Below are 17,632 nucleotides of genomic sequence, written 5' to 3'. Positions count from 1 at the left end.
AAGCACAAACATTCAAGCTATATTGGAGTTATTGGTGAGTTCTGAAATCCAAGGGAGATAGTTTGAACCAAGCAGCCATCTCTGAAGGGAAAACTCAACTAAATGCCAAAACTGCTTTTCCTCTAATGACCACTTGAGGCTGGCTCAAAACGTGAAATGCATAAAATGGTTTGGTTTTGTGAATCATTTCCCCACCATAATGAGTCTATGGTGGGACATTTTGTAGTATAAAATAATCACTCTTGGTAATGGAATTAGGGGCATGGCCACCTTAATTGACAAGTGTCTCAGCCTAGGTTGCTATATGCAGTCACTCTTTTGTAGGCCTTACTTCTTTTAAGAGAAGTCACTGAATTGGACCTTTGGAGGTTCTGTGTTGGTGGCTTCTGGGAAATTTTAATATTTAATGATATTGTAATTATCTGATAAACAATAAAGCTTGCTGTGAGGTGCACACTGTCCAAGACGTTTGGGCTTCAGTTATGAATGGAGATAGATAATCAAGCTAGCTAGCATTAGCTCATAACTTGGACCTTCACCCAGTCATCCAAATATGGTCGTTTCTGACTACAAAGAACGAACACAGCAGCTAAAACGCCAACACTGAAGCTTGACACTGATGTCATAGTGCCTGATTCCATCTTTTATTTACAGTGGACAATTTCAACACAATGATTATTGGTAGCCATATCACAACTAAAGACTACACACCTCCAACAGCCCTATTATTTTCTACTTCTGGCTGATGGATTGTCATAATGACATCATAACAAAGTCACCTCAGTTTGAATCTGGATAGCAGGTGTTCCAAACCCTGATTTTTAAAGTCTGAAAATACTGGGCACTTGTCAGGTGGGGAACATGTGAGAAAAGATTTTGCTTTGTAGCAAGTTGTAAAAAAGTACAATCCAGAACTTGGGCGGCTAATAAAAAAACAAAAAAACAAAAAAACAAGATAGTCATTTTGGAGTGTCCCTTTAAACAACTAATACATCCCCTTATGTGACCTCTTGCTTCTCATTAGGGACATGTTTTCACATATACAATGCATTAGTCACTAATCTGCAGTAAAATTTAAGAACCCCAAACAATCAGTTACATCCAGACCAGCATTAAAACATTCTTCTCCCCCTGTCAATGCCCCCTCTGGTGCATAAACTAGGAGAAGTCCTTCAGAGTGGGTTTATAGGAAACACTGGCTTGGCTCTGTAAAACCCACAATAAAAGCAATTAACCACATATCACACTAGCCTACAGAAACATTTTCGATGTAGGGTTTTAATAGTGTGTGATGTCAAGATCTCAAAATGTCCAGACAGCTGATTACATTAAAGTACAGACACAGTTTTGTCCATTTTTGGTGATGTAAGAAAAAAAGGGCAAACACTAATTCAATTTATGATACTCAGTACTATGTCTTGCCAACACATTTGGCTAAACGTTTCCCCCACATGATTACATTTGCCAATAAGAAGCAGGGCCTTTTTTTTTTAACTTCTTTAGAGTTACTCTCGAGCATGGAGGGATAACAGCTTTTAAAATTTGGTCCAATTCCTTGATTAGTTAAGAGGTACTGAACAGTCACACAGTCTGTGGACAAAAGCCTCAGGAATAAAAGCTTAGACAGGATAATTAGATGCCTTATTAGAGCTGCTCAGTTTTGTTTTAGAACTGAAACCTGCACATTTATAGGCATATCATTTAAAGATCACACAAGGATCTGCTTAAGAAATGTGATCTCAACTACTCAAGTGTGACATCCAGCGCACAAGTGGGAAGAAAAGCACTGATGGTTATCACTATCAGATCACTGAGATGATGTGATTTTTCTACATAAACATCAAGTCACTCCAAGCTGCCTGCAGGCTCAGTGCGCCATGCGGAAAAAAAAGCCAAGATTCTCTTAAGCAAACTGCAATAATCTTGTGATAATATTCTGTCGAATCTACCAAAAGACTGGCTGCAGCGACAGAACCACAACCTAGTTATATCTGACATAAACGTGAGGGGTTTTTCGTAAGAGCTGTGAACCTTGTAGCACTTTGTACTCACCAGGCCTTTGCAGTTGCTGAGTGCCACTCTAGTTGTACTGTGCTGATTTTGCAAGAATCCAATATAGTGACAGTTATCTACCATATTATGCCGCCACTCCAGCCCTTCTTTACCCCAGTACTCCACTGTAAAATGTTTTGACACCAAGTGGGGGTTGAGAGTCAGGTTTAAGTGAAAGTGCTTTCCATAGGCTGACAGTCTGTAGAACAGTCGGGGCTCCAGTGGGTCTAACGCGGGCTGGGCTCCCATCATCGGATCCACCGCCCCCCGTCTCCGTCGGCCTGGCCGGTGGTGCTTCACAGTGTAGCTCAGGAACTCTCCATTCTCATCCACCTGCACCGGGACAGTCAACTGGTAGTGCTGCAGGTAGGACAGGAACTCCTCTTTTACCGGGAAAAGAAGAGAATGGAAAAGAAATGAAAAGATGTTGTGAAAATAAGCTGTTGAGTACAGCAGAATTTTTTTGTCCATGTGTCACCACCATACCTTGGGAGTTGTGTGAGAGTTTGTTGAAACTTTGAAATTCAGAAGCAGTCATCACCACCAGGCTCAGTGTCCAAGTCAGCGTCTTCCACAAAATTTCCATAATTCAGGGAAAGATGTGACATGGGGTAGGGGTAGAGGGTGCTACAAATGGGTTAAAAGGACATAATGGGTCTGATGGCAGACCACAACAAGTCCATGGTGCGCCTCCTTCACTTAAAATGCTCTCACCGTGCTTGAAGGCTCATCCAGGTCTCAGATTTCTCCTGAAGATGAGCACTCCCACATCTCACCAGCCTCTGAATTCATGTCAGCAGCTCATAAAAAACACTGTAATCCATCAGACACAAACAGGAAGCTCTGTATCTTTGTCTTGACCAATCCATCTGCACTGCTGTGGAGGAAATTAAGCAACGATTACCCAACAATAGCCCACTCTGTTAGCTGATTTATTGGTTGTTGGGTGCTGGATCAATTGGTTATTGACTGTTCTAAAACTTTGTACTTGTTACAATTTAATATCTGCATTTTTGACAGCTAGTTGGAGCCATTTTTAAGACCACTGGAGATTTTCATCTAATATAATCTGAGTATTCTTTTTTTATATTTTTCAGTCAAAACGATGATATATATATATATATATAAAAAGTGAATACTTTCATAGTGGCCAATCTGATTGGTCCAAGCTAATCATTTTGCCGACAAGGTGTCACAAAATTGTGGGAAAACTACCCAACAAAAACCAACAAAAACCACAAAGATGTTAAGCTTATAGTGACGTACTGTAGACCAACACCAAGCATTAGAACTATAATCTCACAGTTCTGTTGTAGGAACAGAGGAAAGGTTCGCTCTCATTCTTTTGTTTTGCTTATACTGAGCAACTAACTATAGCAGGCTTGATGGCAAGCTTTGACTCCATCTGTAGTTTGTAATCAATGAATGAAAAAGTAAGGCAACGCTGAACACCCCATGTTACAGATTTCCACGAGGAGCACTGGTGTCGGTTCCATTTGTGCCAGTACCTCTTTAAATACACGAATGACCGTTTAATGGCTGATACGCCGTGACAAAAACGTGGCAATACAATACAAATGACGTGTAAAACCCGCGCTGGAACGGACGCATACATGTCAGCTGTGCAAGCTGATATTTCTGCAGATTAGTTTTACTCACTGACGCGCTTGAAGGCAGCATGTGCAAACTACAAACTGCTGCACACAAAGGGGATCCAGGTGACACAGCAGTGACGATCCCGAGGAAGAGACCGGACTCCAAACGCGGGTGGTAGCCTTTTTGGAAAGGAGGGCTTTTCGCAAATGTTTCTTTAGCTGTAGCGCTCCTGCGGTCCAGACAGACAGACAACGCTACCTACTTGGCCACTCTGACCCAGACAGTTGGCAGCCAGCCCGCATGCATTACACCGGTACCGCAAACGCAACCCTCATGGAGCGTCTGCAAGTCAAAATAGACCGCAGCTTTTGTTGCTCAGGAGAAGTTTGGTTGGTTTGTTTTCAGCAGCCGGATAGGCAAACTTTTGCAGATGTGGACCTGTAACGCTGCGAACTTACTGTGCGTAAATGCTGCCTAAAGTACGCCTTTTCCACGCAACGACCCCCCCTTTAAACTCTCCCTCTTAGTGGTAAAATAGCTATTCTATCATTCGAAATGTTCACACGAATCATCTCCGATTATTTTAAAGAGAAAAATTAGAAAAAACATATAGTCTTATTCTCTTGACAGAGGAGATTTGAGCCCATTTACCATGTTCATCTTCATTGTCAGCTCCAGTCCGAGAGTGCAGACAGAGCCCAGGACCAAATCACTTCTGCAGCTCTCAAGTTCCGCACACAGACCTCCTTTGCTCTCCTCTTTTCATCTCCTTTTGAACTCTGCCATCCTGTGAAGCCTCACTGAGATTCTCCCCTTCAGCCCAGACACCCGAGCAGCAGTAGCAGCGGTGGTATCCCAGCCCCAGACTCTGTCTCTCACACACAAAAAAGCAGCTTTTCCAAGTTTTGGATTTCCTTCCGCAGAAGGTTTTATATGTTCAGTCTATCCTTATAATCTAAAGTTTGTGTTCATGGTGGTCGCTCTTAAAACCTTAAATATGTTTTTAAAAAAAAGTTTAGAGAAACTGTGCATCCATGCAAACACCAGAAAAAGTTGGCTTACAATTCTGGAGCTGCTCCTCCTCACTACTACACTGCAGAGAAACCGGGTATGTCCCAGCTCCGGACAGCTTGAAATTAGCAGGCTTTTTTTTTTCTTTTTTTTTTTTGAAGGGGGGGGGGGGGGGTGACGTCAGTGCAGATGTGCCTCTCTTCCATCCCATCAGTGTGCGCATGTCTATCACTGAAACAGCGAACTTAAAGAGCCGCCTTCAATTTCCACAACTTAAAGTCACCTGTTTTATTAACCAGCTGTGTTCCACTACATTACTTCACAGCTATAGCTAGCTGTCACACAAAGCACACAAAATTATCCTTAAAGATCAAACGTGTGGAGGACAACCCATTTTAAAGTATTCTGTTCATTATTAACTGAATACTTAATGTTTTCATTATGAACTTCAGGTAAGAGGATACAGAATTATGAATCAAACTTTCACACAGGAAGAGTCAACCCTGCAATTGTCGTAGAAAAACCAAGTACATGCATATATATTTCCATGTTATTGTAAACCAAAACCTCTTTGAAATACTTTTTACTCCAGTAGATTTAGTTTGACACCCCTGTCCGATTATGATATTACATCAAACACTCATGATAATATGATAAATTACAGACAGCATATTTTTAGAGGACCAGTGGGGCTCTTTGGGGCAAGAGGCCAAAGTATTCACTTACTTTCTTTAAGTAAAAACAATTCAACAATTCAATTCATTGATAGCTCATAATTCAAAAACAATGAATACACACACAAGTTAGTAACTGAAATTTCAAAAGTTTTCAAAACCAGAGATGTGGAAAGTACTTAAAACTTGAAGTACGTGTTGTTGTTGTTTTGTTTGATAGTGTCACATGAAAACATAAATTATGTGTTTATATAAATATGACATTTTATTCAAATTTAAATTAGCAGATCCCAGTCTGACTGACTTGACCAGGGGGTTAAAATCTTTGTTTAAAAAACTGGAAGTACTGACATAGTAGTGCCTTAAAACGACACTTTACTAAATGTACTGACATTGTCAAGTGATACTTTGGCAAAAGGGTATTCTGACATTCATTTGGCATTAACTTTGAACAAAAAATTAATCAAATAAACACGATTCTCTGGCTTTGCCTGTGTTAACCCTGTAGTTTCCTGTGTATTCCTCCTCAGATTACACTCACCAGTTTGTAAGACATCATAGAATTTAATGTCTGAATCAGAGGATGTGGTCTGTTTGGTATTTTTTTAGGGTCTTCTGTGCAGGTTAATAGTATCCTGTGAGCTTTGTTGTAATTACGACCACGTCTATCTTTAGCCTGTCGGAAATTGAAAATCATGCCTCTTCCAGAGTTTCAGTTACAGCTGCTCATTATGTACGAGCATGTATCATTACAGTCAGGTCGTCATTACTTGCCCTCATTCGCAGATGGAGTCGGTGTTATTCTGTTTTTTGGGGAGTAGCGCCATCGTGTGTTGAAAAGACCAAGGCAGGTTGGAAAGTGTAAACTGAAAGACATTCATGCCTGCGTGGACCTGTCAGTGCCTTACTTCAGGTAGATTACGTCGTGGAATTTAATCGCAAATAATGTATTTTTTGCTAAACTATTTAACTATTTATGCACACACTGTTTGACAGTCTGAACCCCCTGATTATGCTATAGATTTGTTGCCAGTTGACCAAAAGTATTTGTGGAGTGTACCATCACCGTTTTCAATATATGTATTTATTAAAGTATTACACATTTGCATAGAATGCAGTGAGACATGGCCCTGCCATTGTTGTTTTATTTCCTATGTCCACACTTACACTACACTTGTTATAGAGTCGGCTGTTTTTTTTGTGTGTGTGTGTTTTTCTTTTTATTTTAGGAATCTGGTTAAAAAATATATCAGTCCACTTAAAATGTTATAATTTTCTTTGACTTGGCAGTCTTCACAGGGATTTTTCTCCCTGAAGTTTTAAAGCTTGCGCCTATATTTTTCAAGAGAGAAGATGGAAATTATAAAATCAGTTCACTTTGACAGTAAGTTTCCGTTTTCTACTACACTTTATTGTATTGCCTGCTGCCACTTAGATGCACTGGATACTTAGTTAGGTACACTTCAATTGGATCCTTTTTTAATATTCAGAATTGCCTTAATTCTTCAAGGCAGATTCAACAAGCTTGTGAGCAATGGAAACATTCCTCAGACATTTTGCGCCACACTGACATAATATCATCACACAGTTGCTGTAGATTTGTCCATCCATGATTCAAATCTTTGGCTTCACCACATCCAAAAGGTGCTTCATTGGACTGAGGTCTGATGACTGTGGAGGACATTCAACCACAGTCATTGTCACGGTCAAGAAACCATTTTGAGATGAACTGAGCTTTGTGACATGGCATACACATGGCATTACAGTGTTGGAAAGTAACTGTTGAAAGATGGGTATACTGTGGTCATAAAAGGATGGGCGTGGTCAGCAACACTATTCAGGTAGGCTGTGGGGTTAAAACCATCCTTGGTATCAACAAGTCTACTAAGAAAATTTCCCTCACAACTTCACATCACCACAAGTATGATCTAGTACAAGTTTGGATGGATCCATGTTTTTACATTGTTTACACCAAATTCTGGCCCAACCATCCTAATGTACAAATAAAGACTCATCATACCAGGCAATCTTTTTCTAATCTTGCATTGTCTCAGACCATGCAAATTGCAGCCTCAGCCTTATCTTAGCTGACAGGACCTGGTGTGGTCATCTGCTGCAGTAGCCCAACATGTTGTGTGTTCAGAGATGCCCTTCTGCATACCTTGGTTGTAACAAATGGTTATTTGAATTACTGTCGCCTTCCTATCAGGTTGAAGTAGTCTGGCCACTCCTCTAATTGCTGATATCAGAACGGCATTTTCACTCACAGAACTGCAGCTCACTGGATATTTGCACATTTCCGTAACATGCTCCGTAAACCCTAGATATAGCTATGAAGAAAACCTTACTAGATCAGCAGTTTCTGAGCTAGACCAGCCAGTCTGTCTTGAATTACATGCCACATGCAAAGTCACCCTTAAATCACTTTCTTTCTGTCATGTTTCGCTGTGTGGCAGGCAGGGATTGGACCCAAATGCAAACTCACGGGGACTGAACTTGAACTCAAAAGCACAGCTTTATTGCTGGAAACAGATCAAACAATACAAAACTAAACTGGGAAAACTAATCATAATGCATACCAGGAGACACGGGGAGAATCACACACAGCATGAGGGAGAACACGACACAGAACTGAGGGAGACACAGACATAAATACACAGAGGGTTAACGAGGGAAGTGGGAGCACACGGGGAACACAGGTGACACTGATAATCATAACAAGACACGGCAGGAGTGAACGCAACACTGACGGGAGACTGACAAAGTAAAACAGGAAGTACAGAGCTTCAGACAGGAGGAGCAAATGCACGACACAGCGGGCTGGGGAAAGCATGAACTAAAACACAAGGAGGGGAAACGAGGGTTCACAGATACGGAAGGGCACACAGAAGGTAACCAAATAAGGAACATCTTAACTGAACAACCTAGGAACCAATGCATAAATAAAGAGCAAAATACAAAAATACACAACTACTAAGAATGCTGGGCCAACATGGCCCAGGATCATGACACTTTCTGATTCTGACACTTGCTTTGAATTGTCCTTTCTCATCATGGGGAGCAAAAAAACAGGAAACAATCACATCAACTTAACCTAATCCAGCATATTTTTTATGCTTTATTAGTCATATTTGTGTGGTTACACATTTGAAATGACTGGTTATTGAATGGGAAAAGCATATACTCAGAAAGGGTTTGCAATGTATTTTGTGGGTAGGGCTGAAGGGCTTTTTATTGGCTTTGCATATATATTTGATTCTGCTACTTCATCTGTATCTTGCAGTTTATTTCCAGTTTACACATTATTTAATACTGTGTGCATACCTGCCCAGGGACTGCAAGTGAAAATGAGTTAGTAGCTAAATCTGTTGCAAGGCCTCTATTCTCATTTGAGACCAGTGTTTTTGTGGCACACTAAAGCTCATACAACTAAACCAAGTGAGTTAATTTTTAACATATTTAATGCATTATAAAAAAAAATTAGCATCTGCCACCAGCTTGATATAGTTCAACAGTTCAAGGCCTACTTTGTTTTATATATACATATACTACCTGTGGCACTCAAGCTACTGAATACTATTTGTCGCTCTGTCCAAAGATTTATTACACTTATTATAAAACTCATCATTTTCAGCAGTGTGTTGAGGTTAGGCAACTCTTTTTTACTGAAAGGTGAGGTAAACACTTTCTATTTTATGTGTTTATTCATAAGGCAACTTTTTAACCCATGTACATGTCTTCGTGTCACTGGATCTTATCAGACATGCTCAAGTGCTGGCTTTTTGTTCACTTGGAGTCTGGCAAAACCTTTTTATCTTCATAGTAATAAAAAAAATGTATCTTGTATCTTTACTTATAACTGTTCTTGTCCTAGCAGAATAATTAGCTTCAAAAGTTAATTGACTTCAGCCCTTTTTCTAGTTATTTAGGTGTTTCAGGAATGTTACCTAGTGCCCAATAAAAATGTCGTGACCACTACTGACCTTTGTTCAGTGTTGTTAAGTAATGAAAAACATTCTTTTTCTGCATGAATAATCAGTTCCTGCCCACCATAAACTATGGTGGGCAGGAACTGATAGATTCAGTGTCGTCTTGCTATCTGGGTACCCTGCCCGGGTTGCACCCTACCTTTCCCCCCATGACAAATGAGATATGCTTTAGTCACACCACCAATCCCTCATTACCTCGAACTTGAAAAGCATTACCGGAAATGGATGGAAATTAAAATATGGCTAAACACCTGAGAGACCACATCCAAAAACATTTTCTCCACCCTATATTTTTATTCACAACTCCAAATAATTACTTATTTTTGAATGTAGTAAGAGTGAAACGTGAACATTTTCAACATTTATTTCTTTGACAAAATTTTAACTCTATCCACAAAAAAGTTGTATCCAAAGCCTATTGACACAGTTCAAATGCGAGTACACCATTATTAAGGTTTGTTCAAAGAGAAACAGAAAAGCAAATTCCTTAAGGATAGAAAAATAAAAGGTAAAAGGTCATTTAGAGTATTTATCCCAACCAGAGACCGTGAGTAAACCATTCCATGCAGCGCCTCTGATCCCAAACAGAAAAAAATAAAAATAAAATTACTCAAAAAACTGACGAATGGGAAGAGAGCTGTTTGAACTTCTTATTGTCATTTTTTTTTCAAACATTTGCTGGAAGCAGCAAGGGTTAGAAGATCATTTTTCCAGAAAAGAGCTTACTTTAGCTCAACAAAAGGCTTGTATAAATCATTTTCACTTCTGTATAAGTTGATTTGCTTGCAAAAACGTTGTATTTTGTTATACATTAGTTATTATCAACAGTATTGCCTATCGGTGCTATTATCAACAGAAGGATGTTAGCTAATAATGGTTAGCTAATACTCGAATACTTTTAGCAATATTCTTTTCTTAATATTGTTTATGTTAAACAGTTTAAATGTTTGGGGTTTTTTGTTAAATATCAATAAAATATAAAATGAAACTACAGAAATTTCATAAGCACCCCAAGAGATCTTGGCGAATTTAAAGAGGAAACTAGCATTTGCATGGGTGTGGGTGCAAAAAATCTTCTTTAATAGTATTTCATTACTTTTATTTTTAAAAGCTTTTTTTAAAAATTCTGTCTCTCTTTTAAGTTTCAAAATTTTGGTCTGAATTTGGCTCTTTTTTGAGTTGGTGAATCTGTTTGCAACTGTACAAACAGTAAGCTAACCTCAACCAAGTTAGCCAAATTAAACAGTTAAAAGTATAAGATATTCTTCTGCCTCCTAAAATGACTCACTAGGGAGAAGTGAACCTCTTAGAGGTGTCTGCTGACACCGTTTCTGTTTTGCAGTGGGCATAAAATTTACCTAGTGAATATATGAACATTAATTTAAAAGACAACCAAAAACATTTAGGTTCATAGATGCATATGAAACTACCTAATTCTTGGTTGGACTGAAACTTTTCTGACACTGACGCCACTGGATATGCATGTGTCTGCAGTGATGTGTGTTGGAAGCATACACAGGATTTTTTTTTTTTTTGATTAATCAAACATCTGCTTATGTGTATGCAGTGCTTTGTGAGGTTGGGAGATGTCAGCACATTGCATACATCTCCCTGTTTGTTCAGCTAGTATGAGTATTAAAAATAGTGCATAAAAGAGTTCTGTTTTGTTTCGTTAGATTTTTTCCCCATTAACAGCGGTAACAAGGACAATAAACAGACTAAACAGTAATATTACTGAATGCATATACAGTATAATTACTGTAAATGAAAATACAACAACATTCCTCCAAATCCTTTACACAGACTTTCTAATTTCAAAATAAATAAGTGGCAACTGTGTAGCCTAATCTAAGATTAGCTCTGGGGATTTTCCTGTTTCCCTCTGGATACTTGAGAAATAAAATGCACACATTTAAAAATAAAAATAAAAATATGTTTTTATCACAGTCTTTTGACTGAAAACCAAAACCCTCTTAGGTGGGAGCCAACATTTTTTTACGTTTTCATGACGTTTTCATTATTGGCTTTTGAAATCTAAAAATTAAAAAAAAAAAAAAAAAAGGCTGCTAAACAAAAGAATAATTAAAGTATAAAGTAGCATATGGTTTGAATACTCAGGAAGAGTACAAATATAATTCTGCAGAGGTGTACCAAAGCAAAGTACAACTAATATACACTACTATGTGTTGTTTACTCTTTAGTTGGTGAGCTTAACAACATTCATATGATGTATTGTTAACACAGAAATAGAGGTCAGGTGAGATAAAGTTTTTATTCCGTGCATTAAATATCTGCATGTTTATTACTGTTATCCGGCCAACGATACAGCTACTGTTAAAAGGCTACTGGAGAAAAGGTTATAAAAACAATGAAGCCCTTACTGGGTTAAACTTATTTTGATTCACAAATTATTCAAAAGATAATAGTAATACAGTTACAGAGCCTGTAAATATATTTTTCTGAATGATTTTTATGAAATGAAATTTTTTAAATGTTCATCCTGAAATTAAAAAAAAGAAAGAAAAAAATTACATTTTAAATTTCTTGTATGATCCATGTAGGACTTGTCCATTAATTTATAAAAATCAGTGATGAGAAGTTGACTTAACTACGCAGTGCAGTTAAGTTTTATGACCATAACCTGACATAAAGATGTAGGGCTGTCTTGTGGCTGTTGTTATCTCGTCAGAGCAGCAAAGGTGATTGAGTCACCTGCTCTTATATGTTATAAAAACTCAAGCTGCTTCCTGGTCTGGACAATCCTTCTTGGTCAGAATCCTTCAACTGTCCAACCAACTGGTAAGATTAATCTCCTTACAACAAATTCACGAGGAATGAAAAAAGTAACTAGAAAAATTTGCATTTCTTGCGAAAATGCAGTGTGAATGCTGTGTAGCTAAAATATTCAGCTGAAGAAGCTAAAGTCAATATTAGAAAATTTGCTGAAATGTAATAACTTAGCAGAAACATACTAATTTAGCAAAAGTATTGGAAAAGCAAAACTGTCAGCTGAAAACAGCTGAACAAGCTGAAGTTATCTCAAAACTACTTGTTGTCCAACTGTGAAAAATTGGCAGAAAATTTAGAAAAGCAAGAAAGAACAGCCTGCAGATAAACTAAAGTAGCACAAAACTAAGGTAAAACTGCATACCTAATTAAAAAACTGCATGGACACACACAGTCACGCAGTCTAAATCAGTGTCTGCCTTCTATACAGTCATTGGTCTAAATCTGCTCAGTTTTAATCTACCAATCAGAGGCAGCTTGCGTATGCTTTCTCAGGCTTTTGATCAGAACAGACGAGGGTTCTTTGAGTGTTGACAATGTATAATTAAAAAATGAATTATTAAAGATATATGACTTGTAAAGTACGGCAACTAAATAGATGAGAAAGGAAAACTACCTTGACTTGCTCTCAAACATTTTGTAACTCGGAAGCTATGTGGGCTATCAATTACATCCTTGCACCGTAGGCTTCTGTCACATTTTCTGAATACAAATATAAAAACCATCGTTTTGATATATAATTTGTGTGGGAAGACTGAAAATCGAGCCATTTAGAAGAATCTGTTCAGACATGAGGAACAGATTCAAAAAGCTAGAGTGGTACACTCTAGCTTAATTGCATAGCACCCATAGCAACACGTGTAGTTTCTAAAAAAAAAAAAAACATCACAAAAAGTTAAACAGGGATTTTATGAAAATGGTCAAGATGAAAAAGCTAAATTATAGTAATAGCCCAATAACTTGAGAGCATTTTAGAGTTTGAATGTTGTTTGAAGTATGTGTATGTGAAAGTAGCAAGGCCAAGAAATGTACGGAAGTACCTAGGATAATAAAGAAAAAAGAGAAACAGGAACCTAGGAACCAGTAGGAACACTACTGTATAGTGTTCCTCTTTCTCACATGCGGTAATCAAACAATAACTATAACCCTTTTTCATCCCACAGAGAGAAGATTTTAAAGTGATCATGGCTGTGGTCAACCAACCAGGCAAATATGAACCTTCTGAATTCCAGACAGGCATGTTAGATTGCTGTGATGACATTGGAATTTGTAAGTAACCCTCTTTACTGTTTCTGTAGCTCAAAATATGCACAAAGTTGAGACAGCATTTGCAGCAAGATATAATTGGATGCACTTTTTTTTTCAAACCTAAGAAAAGAACAGTTAAAACAGATTTTAACTGCTTTAACACATACTTCTGTTCATACTGGCCTTTGTAATGCTCCATCTATCTATCTATCTATATGTTCATGTGGTGGAAACAAACCCTCAGTCCTTATTTTAAGTAAATATATTATGTTCAAATGTCTATCTGAATGTATAATTAGGTTTCAGGGCTGTCAAGGAACTGACAAGAAATGGATACCAAACCACTGAAACTTGGTTAAACTTGAATGCATTTTCTCGTGTAAAATAAGGACTGTGGATTTTTTTTTCCCTTATCAGTTATATTAAAAATTAACTGGGAATGGATATTTTAATGGAATGTATGAAGAGCAGCTGCAGTTATAATAATAATAATAATAATGGATTTAAGTTGTAAGTGCTTCCTTTAACACACTTTCTCCCTGCCTTAGGCTGCTTTGGCTATTTTTGCTTCTGCTGCCTCGGCTGTTCCATTGCCAGTGACATGGGCGAGTGTTGCCTGTGTGGTCTGGGCATGCCCATCCGTAGCGTCTACAGGACCAAATATAACATCAAGGTAGGTTTTCAGTGGACAACAGGAACAGTAGCCAAGCTTTCTGCAGGATGCACCAATTTAAGTCTATTTGAGGCCTTTTTAGAACCAAAGAGGTGGTAAATTAATTACCTGTTTCACTGTGAGTGAAAACAGCCTATTTCGTGCTGTGTGTAACTAATAATTAAGTTGTTACCATCATGTTCCTCCTAAATTATAAAAAGAGAAAAACAGAAAATGCCAGAAAAAAACCAAACATGGATTTTAGAAAATTGATTTACAAAGAGAAAAACCTTTGTTTTAGTTGCCGTTGTTGAAGGATAAAAGTACTGGGACACCTACACATTACACCTACAGGAACATTAATGACTTCCTGTTCTATATCTATAGGCAATGATATGGCATTGCTCCACCCTCTGCAGGAAGAACAGCTTCCGCTCTTTCGTAAGGCTTACTATAAGCTTTTGGTGTTTTTCTGAATTTTTGCCCACTCATGCAGATGAGCAATTGTGAGGTCAGGCAATGATTTTGAACAAAAGAACCTGGCTCACATCTCCAAGTTTAGAAATTATATCAGTGCTTCTCAGTTGCCACATGTTTTACTTTCCTCTTGTGTTGGACATCTCCTGTCAGAAGATCATTAGACTAACACATTTACAGGGATGCTGATTGTTGTGCAACAATGTACTCAGCAACTCTAGCTGTCGGAGTCAAATTGCTAAATGTCTGAAAATGATCATGTAAAAAGTATAAGTACTTTTAACATGTCACCCAAGATTAATCAAAATATATTAGAAGATTAAGAGAAACAAAGGTTAAAAACAATAATGTGGTTCTGTCCAATGTGGGGGTTTTTCTAACCCTGCTCAAGCCATAATATTGCAACCCAGATTCATTTAGGTCATGGATGTCAAACTCACTGTACATTGTGGGCCACAGACAGCTCACTTTTAACTTACCGTAAGACTGCTCTGTAATAGAAAATGTCCTATTTAAAAGAAATACTGTGGAAAAAACAGAGAAATTTCTAGCAGTGCATAGCAGTAAAAACAGGGTGGTTAGGGTTAACCCTGACCCTTTGGTGTTGTATAATGGCCATGTGGGAGGTCTTTATTAGCAGGAAAAGCTGTAAAACTTGTGAAAAAATAGTTAAAAGTCCAAAATTTATGCCAGATTGGAGTCTTTGCTGGTTCGATTTTGGCCCCTGGGTCCTGAGTTTGACGCTTCTGATTTAGGCTCAGAAGCAGCAAAGTCATATAATTTACTGCATAGAGAAATTTTCCATTGCCTGTATACTTATTCAACTTTCTCCTTGATTCAGACACAGCATGATAGCATGTGTACACTTACCAGTAATCCAGCCCTTGTTTTTCATATAAAGAAATTCTGGTCGTGTCATTAGCCTAACTCCCATCCCTTCACTGATGTTGAGGCTGCACCTTCTAAGAGTAACTGTGTGTGTTTCCAGGGCTCCATGTGTAACGATTATATGGTGACCATGTGCTGCCCCCTCTGCACCACCTGCCAGCTGAAGAGAGATATCAACCGGCGCAAGGAGCAGGGCATTTTCTGAAAGAGTAACAGTCTTCTAAAAGCTCTAAAATGTATTTTAAAAAACATTAATGGCATGGATGTTCTGATGGAAAAGCCACTGTTATCTCTATGTACTCCAGATAAAGTGCTGGTGAAAGATTGACCCATCCCTTTCCAATAAAAATGTTGAATACTTTGAAAAGTATGGTGCACACCTCAGTGCTGTTTGCTGTAAAATAATTACCCTCCTGTGTATCAGCTGCCCTAGTCACAGGGAAAATTGCATTAACCTCTTCTAGTCAGTTAACCATTAGTCAGCTGCAGCACAGCATTTTTTTATCACTACTGTTCCTTCAGAATTTTCTGTTCTTTACTGTTTTAATAAAATTGTTTACATTTTGAACAGCGCTATTTTGTTTTTTTAAATTCTTTTTTCCATCTATTGTTATGAATGTGTTTGTACACTTCATATCCAGTTTTATTTCTATTTGATTAAGTCTGCTGTTAGTGGAGCCTGTTCCAGACAACAGGTTCAACAAAGCAGAATAACCATGAACCATGAATCAAACAGTTAAGACTTGTTATACTAGCTGTATCTGGTAAAGCAGATCTTGATCATTTAGAAAATGTCAAACAAAATGTTGCTGTTTCAAGTAATTTCAGTCATATATTCACTCAAATATTTACATACAGTCATAGTAAAACAGAAGTATGTTAACAGAAACACTTTTAGCAGCAGTAACTTGAAGTAATTGTTTTCTGTATGACTTTATCACTCTCTCAAATTGTGGAGGAATTTGAGATCATTCTTTACAGTGTTGCTTCACTTCATTGAGCGTTGCTCTCTTAAGGTTCTACCACGGCTGCTATTTTAATTAGTTTGAGATGTGAACTTTCACTGGCACATTGCAACACCTTTTTTTTAGCCACTGTGTTGTAGACTCACTGTTGTGCTTGGAATCATTGTAGTGTCACGTGTTACATGACCTACCTTCGTCCAAGCTTTAGCTGTTGGACAGATGGCCTCACATTTGATTTTAGAATATGTTTGCATTTAAGAGTTCATGATCGGTATACTGATTGCAAGGTCCCTGGGTCCTTTGGCTGTAAAACAAGCCCAAATCATCATCTCTCCACCACTGTGCTTGACAGTTGGTTTGAAGTGTTTGTGCTACTGTGCTGTGTTTGGTTTTTACCAAACATGGTGCTATGCATTATGGTCAAACATTTCTACTTTTTTCTCCTCTGTCCAAAAAACATTGTTCAAGAAGTCAGAGAGTAATTTTGCAGTCATGTTCTTTTTAGATAGAAGAGTCTTTCTCCTGGTAACACTCCCAAACAAGTCATATGTATTCAGTCTTTTTGTTTAATAGTACTGTCATGAACTTTAGCATTCAATGTGCCTATAGAGTCTGAGATATAGAATACACAAAAAGAATACGCACCTTAACGTACCAAACCAGCAAGCTTCTGCTTTTATACAGGTGGTCAAACTGACTGATGATCAGTTCATCAGATACATTTGTTAAGCAGAACCTGGCTGCTACTTACCCTATGAAAAGAGTGAGAGTGCACTAAGGTTTTCACCACACACTGCTTCTGCATTTTAGCTTAATTTTTGTTAAATCAATAATGACACGGTATAATATGCCATTTTGTAGTTCATCTGAGGCCACACCAGGACACGCTGGAGAGATTATATCTCGGCTAGCATGGGAACGCCTTGGTGTTCCCTCAGATAAGCTAGAGGAGATGGCTAGAGTGAGGGTGGTCTGAGCTTCTCTGCTTAGGCTGTTGTGCCTGTGGCCCAGCCCCAGATAACCAGAAGAAAATAATTGGATGGATTGTTTTATCAAGACTGTTTGAGATCAGACTCTTTGACATCATCCCATACCAAAGGAAATCATAATGAATATCCCCAATCATAATGAATAATGAAATAAGACCTTTCTTTACAGTATTTTCAAACCTGTTGTAAATTTTGTTTCATGTGGCTCAGATGTAGGACAGGAGTTTCAACAGAAAATTAAAATATTATACTAACACAACAATGTCTGCAATATCTGATCTGCTTTATCAAGTTTATAAAATGT

General features: G+C 38.1%; 2 protein-coding genes across 6 annotated transcripts in view; one reads left to right on the top strand and one right to left on the bottom strand.

Annotated features, from left to right (window-relative positions):
* Positions 1-4,768, bottom strand: part of adamts6 (ADAM metallopeptidase with thrombospondin type 1 motif, 6) — a 73,558-nt gene extending 68,790 nt beyond the window's left edge. The window contains exons 1-4 of one of the 3 annotated variants that reach the window (XM_003455154.5): positions 4,300-4,768; positions 2,767-2,929; positions 2,539-2,679; positions 2,053-2,435 (exon numbers count right to left, since the gene is read on the bottom strand). In XM_003455154.5, the coding sequence (XP_003455202.1) occupies positions 2,053-2,435; positions 2,539-2,638 (483 nt within the window). In that variant the 5' untranslated portion in view covers positions 2,639-2,679; positions 2,767-2,929; positions 4,300-4,768. Of the gene's footprint in view, positions 1-2,052; positions 2,436-2,538; positions 2,680-2,766; positions 2,930-3,711; positions 4,238-4,299 lie in introns of those variants that run through there. The other 2 variants (XM_019360686.2, XM_019360684.2) reach the window with 2 other exon arrangements.
* A 3,328-nt stretch (positions 4,769-8,096) lies between these two features.
* On the top strand, positions 8,097-15,946 carry LOC100700860 (placenta associated 8). 3 transcript variants are annotated; one of them, XM_019362035.2, is made up of 4 exons: positions 8,097-8,224; positions 13,273-13,378; positions 13,906-14,030; positions 15,475-15,946. In XM_019362035.2, exons 2-4 carry the CDS (start codon positions 13,294-13,296, stop codon positions 15,577-15,579), a joined length of 315 nt encoding a protein of 104 aa, XP_019217580.1. In that variant the 5' UTR covers positions 8,097-8,224; positions 13,273-13,293; the 3' UTR covers positions 15,580-15,946. The 3 variants fall into 3 exon arrangements, with proteins under 3 accessions (XP_019217580.1, XP_005459738.1, XP_003455201.1); XM_005459681.3 differs by lacking the exon at positions 8,097-8,224 and adding an exon at positions 9,868-10,064; XM_003455153.4 differs by lacking the exon at positions 8,097-8,224 and adding an exon at positions 12,025-12,121.
* Positions 15,947-17,632: the final 1,686 nt, after the last annotated feature.

The sequence above is a fragment of the Oreochromis niloticus genome, linkage group LG7 (genome assembly GCF_001858045.2).
Source record: "Oreochromis niloticus isolate F11D_XX linkage group LG7, O_niloticus_UMD_NMBU, whole genome shotgun sequence".
NCBI lineage: Eukaryota > Metazoa > Chordata > Actinopteri > Cichliformes > Cichlidae > Oreochromis > Oreochromis niloticus.
This window is presented reverse-complemented; position numbering and strand designations above follow the sequence as displayed.

Bases quoted from the DNA above. Each gene is read 5' to 3' on its own strand.
- LOC100700860 (XM_005459681.3), top strand. From the start codon at position 9,948: ATGGGAAGAGAGCTGTTTGAACTTCTTATTGTCATTTTTTTTTCAAAC. The intron at 10,065-13,272 runs GCTTGTATAAAT...TTCATCCCACAG, and splicing joins TTACTTTAGCTCAACAAAAG to AGAGAAGATTTTAAAGTGAT. The intron at 13,379-13,905 runs GTAAGTAACCCT...TCCCTGCCTTAG, and splicing joins CTGTGATGACATTGGAATTT to GCTGCTTTGGCTATTTTTGC.